The sequence below is a fragment of the Pecten maximus genome, chromosome 4 (genome assembly GCF_902652985.1).
Source record: "Pecten maximus chromosome 4, xPecMax1.1, whole genome shotgun sequence".
NCBI classification, from domain to species: Eukaryota; Metazoa; Mollusca; class Bivalvia; order Pectinida; family Pectinidae; genus Pecten; species Pecten maximus.
This window is the reverse complement of record NC_047018.1, coordinates 18,998,016-19,010,857: the sequence shown is the minus strand read 5'-3', so window position 1 is coordinate 19,010,857 and position 12,842 is coordinate 18,998,016. Positions and strand designations below refer to the sequence as shown.

General features: G+C 38.4%; 2 protein-coding genes across 15 annotated transcripts in view; both read left to right on the top strand.

The window, feature by feature from the left end:
* The window catches only part of LOC117325430 (receptor-type tyrosine-protein phosphatase S-like), a 176,807-nt gene extending 172,044 nt beyond the window's left edge, over window positions 1-4,763 (top strand). For all 14 annotated transcript variants that reach the window (XM_033881620.1, XM_033881621.1, XM_033881622.1 and 11 more), the window contains one exon: window positions 211-4,763. In XM_033881620.1, coding sequence (XP_033737511.1) covers window positions 211-279 — 69 coding nt within the window. In that variant the 3' untranslated portion in view covers window positions 280-4,763. The remainder of the gene's footprint in view (window positions 1-210) is intronic.
* A 6,567-nt stretch (window positions 4,764-11,330) lies between these two features.
* LOC117326426 lies at window positions 11,331-12,565 on the top strand. The gene is made up of 2 exons (XM_033883174.1): window positions 11,331-11,542; window positions 11,818-12,565. The coding sequence occupies exons 1-2, from the start codon at window positions 11,331-11,333 to the stop codon at window positions 12,563-12,565; spliced, it is 960 nt and encodes a 319-aa protein (XP_033739065.1).
* Window positions 12,566-12,842: the final 277 nt, after the last annotated feature.

Below are 12,842 nucleotides of genomic sequence, written 5' to 3'. Positions count from 1 at the left end.
TTTAACAATGTTGACATATACTACATAAATATCATGGTGACCTGTGATTGGTTTGTATTGTTATCACCTTTTACAATAAGAAAATTGAAGGTATTAACATCGTGATTTTATAATGTAAGATTAACAATCTCCCTTACTTTTCACATTGAGAAATTCAACTTTGTGGCTAAGATACAGATTAAAACAATAATGAAATGTTTGTTTGTGTAGGACCAGTACCAGTTCTGTTACCGGGCTGCTCTCGAGTACTTAGGATCCTTCGACCACTACGCAGCGTAGTTGTGTTGCTGCACTAACAAACGCAGGTGTTTCCACAGTGACAGCGGGACAACCTTCATTGTGTGTCATGTGACACAGTCATGTGACATCATAACAGCCAAATAAGTCAGTGTCTGTCAACACTGTATGAAAACATAAACTATTATGTGGTGGTGTTCATAGATTGATACGATTTGTCATTCATTGTCGGACAATTAAAGGGAGACAATGCACAAGACATTTGTTGATGTATCAAGCATCGTAGTCGAGAAAATCTATGTGGAAAAAGGACCAATTGTGTATTAATGAAGATGAGAAAATGGACGACAGTCAAAATGACTCGAAGAGTCATTGCAACATGTGCAATATTAATTAACCACTGCACCCAAACATATGGTAAGCATGTTAAAAACATGCTGGACATCTTGGACGTTTGACCGCTGATCATTGTAGCAATGGACCAAGACACTCATGATGCGGCCATGACTTGTTCCTGTCATAGTGAAGTCATTACTGGATGTGGGACCTGTACGTAACCAGAGACTGGACGAGCATCTCGTATAGGATCAGTGTATTACAGCGTATTACAGATCAGTGTATTACAGATCAATGTATTACAGATCAGTGTATTACAGATCAGTGTATTACAGTGTAATACAATTTATTACAGCGTATTACAGTGTAATACAATGTATTACAGATCAGTGGCTATTTTGACTAGAAATTTTTATGTGATTTCAGTACCATTGACGTAGCATTATAGACTTCCATAGGATATAAACATGGTACAATGGTATATACATTGTGGGTCGGTGTTCACTCCACTTCATCTTTATGTTGCCAAAGATAGTATGAGGTGTGCATGAAAGCATGTGTGTGGAACGGATCAGGTTACAATATAATTACAAAGAAAACATAATGAGTTATCTGCCCTCTGGGGTTTGTGATGGAATATTGGCTCTAAGACGTTCATGTTTGAAAAGAAGAACATTGGTATAAAAATGTTCTCCTGAAGGGAACGGTGATCGGACCATTTATTTACATTGATAGTTATGGTGCTTTGTTTAGTTTTTGCCTTTCTGTAGAGTGTGAGATCAATGTGCTTGTTGTTCATCTGCCCAATCAACAATTTTGATTAAAACCACCGATATTTTTTTTTTAATGTATATATATATTATATATATATATCAACCATTTGCATTTTGTTCCTGTGACAACCTGTCCGCACTTGTGTCCATATTTATTGCGTTGAACTTTGACCCCCAAACTCGGACACCTTGCATTATAGTGAACTGTGTTTTAGAAAGTATGGTTTACTATTGTTAGAGGATAGTCATCACCATAGCAACAGAATGCTTTATTTAAGCAGGAGTAGAAACAGACAAGGTTCAGCTGTCACTGCTTCTACTGTGCTGTGTTACACTGGAGCTGTTCGTATGTGTGTGAGGGTGTGTGTGACAGTTATGTAGGTACGATATATTCTGGGCGGGTTATTTATAGATTGACAATACAGAGTGACATTATAGTATGTATGTGTATGGAAGCTGTTCAGAAGTTATAGTCAGTTGATTGGCTCATGACTTGCATGCTCTATATAGTAGAATAATTTATATACAAATTATAGAAAGACCGATTTATTAACCTTGTATGTCTCTTCATCTCCTGTCATCTTATTGTACAAAACAAATGGCATGCTGAATGTCTCCATTAAGGTACACACTTCTGATATAAAATCTCCGTTCAGGTTCAATTACACATTTTGTATCATTAAATTCTCTTTATTTTATTATTGTCATGGAATTTTAATTATGGCAGTACATACCTACATCACTATTTCTTTAAAAAATATATGCATTTGATAAAAAGGAACAATTGTATATTTCTAAATTTCAAAATATTAGAGACAGTTGATGAAGAGGCTATACGCACAGCTAAAGGTCGAGAGGTCACAGTTATGTCCACCGAGAAATCCATATATTCAGGCTGTATATATCAAAAACATTACTTTTCCAAAGAAACATTATAAAGGATACAGTTCCTGTGTATTTGTGGAAACTTAAGGTTACATTAGAAACCTTTGTAATATATCATTGGAAACCTTTAAGGCTAGATATGATAAATCTGGTTACCATAGAAACCTTTCAAAGTCTCCATGAGAAAAAATGGTCACTAAAGAGTGTGATTACCATAGAAAATGTTAATGTATCTACAGGAGGAAAGCACAGAAGGCTTTATATTGAAATATACACGATGTCTGTATCAACGGATTCATACCTACCCAAGCTTAGGTTGGACAACATCTGTAATTTGTAAAACAAAAGATTTCATTTCCATTTTTACATTTTTACCTTATTTTTAATTTGCCATGTTTGAATACATTGTTTAAGAACAATAGCTGGAAGTATTTATATTGAATTAATTTTTGTATATCGCAGTATGAACATCACATACATATATATATATATAAATATAATACAGATATCTTGCTTGTCCGTTTCGCGACTGGATAAAAAAATGAGCCAGTAAAATTTGTATTGTGTCCTGACGTCTGCGATCAGTGTGTCTAGCCTGTAGCGTACTTGTGATATGTTGCAGATTTGTTGAAATGTCAGACCTATGTATAATGTAGAGTATAGACCGAATTCTGTTATCAACCACAAAAATCCATACATGTGTAAGCAAATCGGATATATAGCACTTCTTTTGCCAAAATTCAACATTGACCAAGTACCGTATCATATTTTAGGTATAGGCAAGGAATATTAATGTCCATGTCAAACATGGATAGCCTGTCTCATCAGTTTCTCTACATTTACATAGGTCTGTTATTCCAATACATACAAATCTAACTTCTAAACACACCTGTGTTATACATTGTACATATAAACGACCAACTTAAGTATTGTACTAGTATTGTCCGTCACCATTAAAGCCAATTTCATTTATTTCATTGTTCATTTAACCCCTCCAAGTTACCACTAGTCCATCATTAGATCATCAATTTGTCATGTCATTCTCCATTTATTTTCACCTATCATTAAATGTGCTGAATGTGCAAGACCATTTTTTTATTATTATTATTATTATTACCTGCGGTATTGAAAACATATTTGCAATGCAATTATTACATATTAAAGTTATGATTCATTTGTTTTTTTGTAAAAGACAAGTTTTAACTTGAATAACATTCTTAGTTTTTGTGCATAATAATGATAATAATAGTATTTAACTTGAGAAAGTATGAAATGGAATGGTAATATGGAGCACTTTACTTTATTGTAGGTAATTTGATGTGTTAAATGGAAATTATTTATAAACATACATGTGTGTACCACCCAGTACACATAATGCATAGCAAAATGTCTAAAAACTCAAAAATAGTGGTACCATTGGTCAATCAAATTTTAAATATTTGTAATTTTCTTTTTAATATTTAGGTATGTCAAAGTAGAAATCAACATTTTAAAAACATATATTTAGAAAATCATCAGATTTTAAACCTGTTTAATTAAGTAATGAAGCAAAAAGTGGGGATTTGAATGGGCAATTTGGATTGATTCAAATAAGTTCAGAGAATATTTGTATATGAAATACATTGTGAATATGTAGAGTTTACATTCAACCAACCAAACTTGATACACAGTCATCAGGCAAATGCAGTGCCACCTGGCCTATTATTTACCAGAACTAATGTTGGATAGGAAAAGTGTTCCTGTTCCAGAGTTTGACCAGAAACTGACCTTGCCATATGTGTAGTTATTAAGGGCCACTCCATCTGACCACAAAGTTCCTAGATCTCACTGTAGGCCAGTAGCTGTTGTATACCATAGTAGAAGACAATCAGTTTTTGGGCTATTTTGAGTTTTCAGTATCCATTTTACCCTCCAAGGGTGCAATAGCATGTATTTCATATATAATTAATGTTCAAAGTTATAAAATCTCGTTAGCAGGTGTAAATCTCATCAGTAGGTGTCTTATTCTGTAGTGCTCCTCCAGACTTTGATCATGACACTGCCGTGTCTTGTGGTTCCATTCTAGTCATGTGACTCACAGTGCGTGTTTTGTTTGTTACTATGACGATTAAGAATATGTACGACATTTTTAGTCGGCCATATTTTATATATAGCTCTATAGCTGTACAGTGGATCTCCATTTTCTTATACGTTTCTGTGAATCTCTTGTATAAAAAACTTGAAATAGAAAAAAGCCATTTTGGATTTTCCTTCATTAAAACATTAATCTATCCCATAATGTTATTCCTAAATATGTCTGTAATATAAAGTATAGTATATGGTCACAAAAGGACTGTAAACATCTGTGTTACCATGGCGACTTGTCTAAACATCTGTGTTACCATGGCAATCTGTGTCAGATCATTCATAGACTTGTTGGCTCCCTAGCTGCTGATGTACCTACGTTGTATAGTAGTTCTTGTTAGGTTGTCATGGAAATATGTCATTATCTGAGAGTATACAGTCATTGATATCAATAAACTTGGAACAAATTCAGCTGTGTTTGTTGTGCTTGTACAACTGTTTTCATTCTGTAGGACAATATAAAGTGTTCATCCTCATAATACTACATATAAATATGTTCAAGGGGATTCTTTTTTTGTTTGCTATTATTGAGGACAGAATAAGATAGCAAAGAATATATAACAATTAAGACAATTCAAATCAAAGTCAATTCATTCTTCTGTATTAATTTGTGAGTAAAAATGAATAAAGGGACATAATTCAATATTATGGCGAATTACACCTGAACTCTCCATACAACCAAATAAGGCAATTGTCATTGACAGAGTTGTAATGTATCATACTGAGTATGTAGAATAAGCCCCTACCAGAGATTGTATAGATTTTAGATCTCTAATCAGATAACATGACAAAAGATTAACAAAAGGTCACGAACCTATACTGGAAACTGAAGAATGGGATCTGATTCCAGCATCCTTAACAATACATGTACAAAAAAAAGACTTTGATCAAATGGAGAACATTAGACCATAGATAATGGAAGTTATTAAATAGAAAACAAAGACCTGATGCCACCTTGTACACATGTATGGTACATCCAGGTTACTGATGCCCATATCAACATACAGGGATGTACAATGTATGACTACCCCCTGACACATGTATGGTACATTTAGGTTCCTGGTGTTCATATTAACATACAGGGATGTATGACTACCCCCTGACACATGTATGGTACATTGAGGTCCCTGGTGTTCATATTAACATACAGGGGTGTATGACTCCACCCTGACACATGTATGGTACATTCAGGTTCCTGGTGTTTATATTAACATACAGGGATGTATGACTACCCCCTGACACATGTATGGTACATTTAGGTTCCTGGTGTTCAGATTAACATACAGGGATGTATGACTACCCCCTGACACATGTATGGTACATTCAGGTCCCTGGTGTTCATATTAACATACAGGGATGTATGACTACCCCCTGACACATGTATGGTACATTTAGGTCCCTGGTGTTCAGATTAACATACAGGGATGTATGACTCCACCCTGACACATGTATGGTACATTCAGGTTCCTGGTGTTCATATTAACATACAGGGATGTATGACTACCCCCTGACACATGTATGGTACATTTAGGTCCCTGGTGTTCATATTAACATACAGGGATGTATGACTACCCCCTGACACATGTATGGTACATTTAGGTCCCTGGTGTTCAGATTAACATACAGGGATGTATGACTACCCCCTGACACATGTATGGTACATTTAGGTCCCTGGTGTTCATATTAACATACAGGGATGTATGACTACCCCCTGACACATGTATGGTACATTTAGGTCCCTGGTGTTCAGATTAACATACAGGGATGTATGACTGCCCCCTGACACATGTATGGTACATTTAGGTCCCTGGTGTTCAGATTAACATACAGGGATGTATGACTACCCCTGACACATGTATGGTACATTGATGTCCCTGGTGTTCATATTAACATACAGGGATGTATGACTACCCCCTGACACATGTATGGTACATTGATGTCCCTGGTGTTCATATTAACATACAGGGGTGTATGACTACCCCCTGACACATGTATGGTACATTTAGGTCCCTGGTGTTCAGATTAACATACAGGGGTGTATGACTACCCCTGACACATGTATGGTACATTTAGGTACCTGGTGTTCAGATTAACATACAGGGGTGTATGACAACCCCCTGACACACATGTATGGTAGATTGATGTACCTGGTGTTCAGATTAACATACAGGGATGTATGACAACCCCCTGACACACATGTATGGTACATTTAGGTCCCTGGTGTTCAGATTAACATACAGGGATGTATGACTACCCCCTGACACATGTATGGTACATTTAGGTTCCTGGTGTTCAGATTAACATACAGGGATGTATGACTACCCCCTGACACATGTATGGTACATTTAGGTACCTGGTGTTCAGATTAACATACAGGGATGTATGACTACCCCCTGATGCACACCACCTGTTGTATTGATCTTCCTTTTTCTTAATGGTTTTGGTTTGTTTTTGTTTAACGTCCTATTAACAGTCAGTGTCATTTAAGGACGTGCCAGGTTTTGGAGGTGGGGGAAAGCCGGAGTACCCGGAGAAAAACGACCGGCCTACGGTCAGTACCTGGCAACTACTCGGCGTAGGTTTTGAACTCGCAACCCAGAGGTGGAGGGCTAGTGATTAAGTATCGGGATACCTTAACCACTCGGCCACCGCGGCCCCTATTTCTAAATGGACCAACTTCAATAATCTGAAAGTAACTGTCAGAGCAAGAGAAGTAACAGAAATGTCACAAAGACAATTTAATTGGTATTGAAGAGCTGAAAAGAATTTTGTGAGGCTAAAGACAAAAGGGAGCTGATTCCACTCGGATATGGTTGAGTAAAAAATGAAGCATTTCTGGTCGGAAGTTTATGTCTGGAGTGACAAGTTGGTGGTATTGTTCTGTTTGAATAGGCTACGCTGATTTTGTTGTTGATGATAATGTAGTGGAACTAGACTGGGTCGATCGTCGGCGACCAGGTAGCTCAATTGGTAGAGCATCCGGCTAGTGTTCGGAGGTCCCGGGTTTGAACCCCGGTATGGCCGTGCATTTTCCCTCTTCTATTACAATATTAAGGTGCATACACGAGTGGATGCAATTTCAAATGGTCAGTAACTGTATTTATCACAGTTGTGTGATAGGAAGGAATAATGAAAAATGTCATGCCTGGGATGGAACCTCTCACTCTCAAGGCAAACATCTACTACCAGGCTAGACTGAGCTAGTAAGGTGACTCTTCACTTTACATACTGTACACACCTCTCTGTACCATTTCATCAATATTGGTTTTGTTTGACCAGAGACTTGTATATCTGATACACATCTCTGGTTTGACAGGTCCCATAGTTTGCAGGAATGTTCTAGTGATGGTCGTACTAGTGATTTGTATGTCTGTAATATGGCTGACAATGAGCCAACTTTAAAGGTCCTCCTTATTAGCCCAGATTAGAATTCAAGTTGGAACAGATGAAGGCGAGATGTGATGGTAACACTCCTATACTTAGTTAGCCTGATCTACACCGTCTAATGTGTGTCCGTATAGAGTAAACTAGTCACATATAACACGTCATACTTGCTCTGATCGGATACATTTGTCCTTTTTTTTTACCCAGAACGATAGTTTTTCAAGATCTTTCTGCTATTCTACGGCATCGCTGTTATGCATCCGTGTCATCTGCCAGTAAACAGATTTTAGCTTCAAGGATGCGCATGTGCGGCCGAAGATGGCGGACGGAAAGAGGAAGAGCTCCCAAGATTTTTTACGGTTTTATACACCTAAACTTTACCCCTATAAGTTTTAAGTATTTTACCTGTAATTGTTTCTACCGAGAGTGACGAGCTACCCTTTTGTCCAGAGCTCCTGCCCCCTAAACACTGGAATTTAACTTTTTCATCGTTTCTACCTCGGGCGGTTGAGCCGCCATTTTAGTTTTTTGGGTGTTCGCAACACATAATTATAGCTTGAACCCTACCGGCTTAAAAAGCTATTCCAATAACACGGCTGTGATTGTTGATCTTGTAGAACTCCAGAACTTATCACTGCGTCTAGAACTTTTTTACTAAGTTTTACATTCCTGCTTTTAACTTGTGTTTTTTTTTTCTTCCCCCTGTTTTTACGACACAAATTATTGTTTTGTTTTATCGAGCCCAGTGCAACAAACGTTGCTTTTACCCACGTTTTACCCTTTTAAACTTAAAGATACCATAGCTTAGATTATTTTAAATACCAATTCCCGACCCCGAGTAAGTTTTGCTCCTAGTCACAGGTAGCCATGGAACTATCAAGACGACAGAGCAACAGGCTACGTGCAGCCAAAGCCCCGTTTACGCCAACTGTGGCTAATCGGCGCAGGACAACTACAGAAAAAGACAAAAGTAATGCTCTCAATGTGAACTATGTGATGGATAAACAAAAAGCAATTGACAAGAAAATTGAAGCTTCAAAAAGGCCTTACACGGTCTCTGTCAACATGGCTAAAAACAATATTATATTAATCTTTTCAGCGGCGGCATACGAGGAATTCAAAACTGTCACATGCAACTACCTGAGTAGCCAGCCAGTGTCCACGCACATAACACAAACTACGGATAATGTAGGTGATGTCGTCTCTGAATCTGTTGCAGTTAAATGTGGAAGCAACAAATTTTTTTTTTTTTAACTTTTACAACTCAACATCTCGCTTACTCCTAAATGGCAATCATAAACATGTACAACTGTTTGTAAAAAATTATCTGCACAAAATCCTTGTTATTTTGGACAAAAACACCCAATTTATCGCGATAAACAAGATGATCCGTGAATACTGTGATATCTAAGCTCTAAAAGCAATCAAAACTGCACTCCTGAAAACCAAACAAACTTCAGCCGGGTACTACTACTTTACCAACTTCCAAGAATTCATCCGATACTTCTCAGAGACACAGCTACCCTGCAATAGTTAATAGCATTCCTACCTACCCAAAGTGCCCAGTGTGCGACAGATTGTGTGACGACACTCCAAACTCTGTTGCATGTGGTATTTGCAGCCAGTGGTTTCACTATAAGTGTGAAAATTTAACCCGTGAACATTCGATTATGAATGCATATTATGCACTGCGCAAAGGAATGAAATGAACAATACACAAAATGACTTGACAGCAAAAGCAGAATGAATGTAAGTCAAAGTGCCACACCCCAGCAAACTAGTATTGAACAGAAATCAACACTAAGTACCGTGACTTCAAGTACTACTATAACATGTACTAATACTGATACTACATGTCTCAACGCAGAAACCCAACACATGCCACAGTCTAGTCCATCTTTCTCTCAAAAAGCACCAGGACGGGTCAATATACCCATTGCAACTGGAAACACACAACGCTCACCAACACCAAATCAAAACGTTGACACAGATTGCTCCGCTATCCTACAGACGGAAATTGAACACCTAAAGTCAACTATAGATCAAAAAGAAAAGCTTATAAAATAAAAAGATGTCAGGAAACTGACATTTCTCAAATGAAAAAGCAGCTTGCCACAAATCGCTCTTACGCTATCACTCTGGAGGAGAAAAATAAGGATCTTAAACAATCCCTAGCCATAGCCACACAACGTATTGACCAATTTGAACTCATCCGTACCCAGAACCGGAATAACGCACAATCCCAACCAGAAAAATCTGAAATAAGTGAAGTAAAGCTATGGTCTATGGAACAAAAATTGAGGCAACTAGAACTGGATGTCCATAAAAACAATACAGAGCTACTACTCATAAAAAATGCTGCACCTTGCAAGAACGATCCAAAAGGAAGCACATCTACAAGTGGTCGCAGAAGGCGGCGGAAAAGAGGCAACCCTGTGAATCACGACTTGAGCAACACATCAGAATTCCATACACAACAAAACCTACAATACAGCGAGACACAACCTCTGACACTGAACCCCATATCGTTCGACACAAACAACGGCATGCCGGATTTTATAGACAAACCCTCGCCGCCGAAGGTGAGGAAAAAGGACTACAAAACTCCAAATCATCCTCACCCACAAATGGAAACGCACGGGAACACGTCAGCAGAATACTCGAAAGTCCATCCTCGCATGAGTCCACTGAACCACGAGTTATACACGCCGCATCGCCCAAATGTGAGGAACCCAACAACTCAGCACAGGGAACGGACATGTCTCCGCCTTCCCCCAATATCACCGAGAAAGTCGTCATGGAAACGGCAGTTTGTAACAATGGTCACAGCCAACATGATGATACTAAGAACACTCTTACCATAACCACACTCAATATAGAAGGATTTCACTCCAACAAGCTCTATTTAGATATACTAGCAAAACGCTCGGATATAATACTGCTGCAAGAACACTGGCTTCACAGCTATGACATACACAAGCTGAACAACCGCTTGGAAGAATACGTCTGCTTTTCAAAATGTTTCGACGACAATTCAACATGTGATCCACAGAAAAGAACAAGAGGTCATACAGGGGTCTCAATCAGCGTAAATACATTCCGGATGGTGGGGAAAGAATAGTAGGTCTTCGCCTCAATCTACCTAACCCGATCTTATTCCTGTGTGTTTACATGCCCTGCAGGGGTAACAGCAACGCAGACTACCAGGAAACCCTAGACGAACTGACTGAAATCATAGCAAAATACAACGTAACTGCCAATATAATTATAGGCGGTGATATCAACGCTTCCCTGAACTCGCCTCAAGACAAATTATTTCAAACTTTCATCACCGAAAATAACCTCCATATACCACAGATTAACAACACAAGTCCTACTTTCTATCACCACAATGGCCGAGATACATCGCAGATCGACTCTTTTGCTGAATCCGGGAATCTCATATCATCATACACACTTTTCGAAAGGGAAGCGTGTAATAACTCCACCCACGATCCTATACTTGTTACAGTACCATGCGTACTAAAACTACCCAAGGATAATGCTAACAAACACCCTAAATCTAGAGTCCTCTGGAGCAAGGTGGATAAAATGGTCTACCAACAAGAAAGTGAGAAAAGACTAAGTGAGCTCATTGATGACAGTAAAAATCTTACCAATGAAATTCTACCGGGGTTTATAGAAAAGTTAATCAACATACTATCAACATCTGCTGACAACCAAGGAGGCAAGCGCAAGGCAAAGAAAGCAAAGGTCAGTAAAGAGGACATGGCCTCCAAAATTAGCAGAGGCCACAAAGCAAAGTAAGATTCACCATGCCAGATGGAAAGCTGCAGGAAAGCCAGCTGCTCGAGACAATATTCACTACCAAAATAAATTGCAATCTAAAAAGAAACTACGATCGCTACAACGTCAACTTGAGGCAGCAAACCGAACGGACAGATACAAGCAGCTAATGGACCTTGACGAGAGAAATCGTACTGAATTCTATCAGCTAATAAAACAATCAACGAAATCCAGCCAACACTGCAACCTCAACCCTTCTGTATAAAACAAAACTCTATAATGACGATAACAGTATTTGTAATGCTTGGGCTGACTACTTCGAGGAGCTATCTACCCCAATATCCCATAGTGACTTCGACAGTGATCACGAGGACTTAGTAACAAATGACATTGAAACCTTAACAACGATGTTTGAGAATCACAACATCAAAATCTTACCAACCATAACCATAGAAGAAGTTTCAAACACTATAATGTCATTCAAAAACGGAAAATCACCAGACCAGGAAGGTATATCGGCTGAACACTTAAAGTATGGAGGCCCAACACTTACCTCCATTTTGACAATCATCATAAACTATATATTCAAGAACTTATATATACCGGATCTCCTGAAAGCTGGCATAGCTACACCTGTACTCAAAAAAGGAAAGCAAAACACAGATCCAAACTCGTATCGTAAAATAACAGTCACAAACATTATCGGGAAAGTAATTGAGAAGATACACCTCCAACATAACAACTCTTTAATACTGAAACAGCAATCCAAACTGCAGAAAGGATTCACGAAAAATGAAATGCCAACTGCTGCAGCACTCATACTTACTGAACTTATCACTGAAGCAAATAAAACCCGATCTCCACTGTACGTTGCACTAATGGACGCCAAGAAAGCATTCGACATCTTATGGCATGCTGGGCTATTACGTGAAATGTATAATTTCGGCCTAACTGGTGACAACTGGACATTCTTTAAGAACTGGTATGAAGACGTAACCTCGAGAATAAATGGAAAGGGAGAACATCAAGACCTGTGTTAGAGCAACAGGGAGTACGTCAAGGCGGAGTCTGGTCCCACAGTGCCTATAAAATCTTCATAAACAACCTACTTGCCACTTTCGAACAGAATCAGCTTGGGATACACCTAGGCCACGTCTACTGCGGAATACCAACAGTCGAAGATGATGTAACCCTTATTTCAAGTGACCCCTATGAGCTCCAAGCTATGCTTGACATACAGGCGGCCTATGCCAATAAGCAGAGGTATATACTGAGTGATCAAAAATCTACGTTACTTGTTTTCAACGATAACCAAAG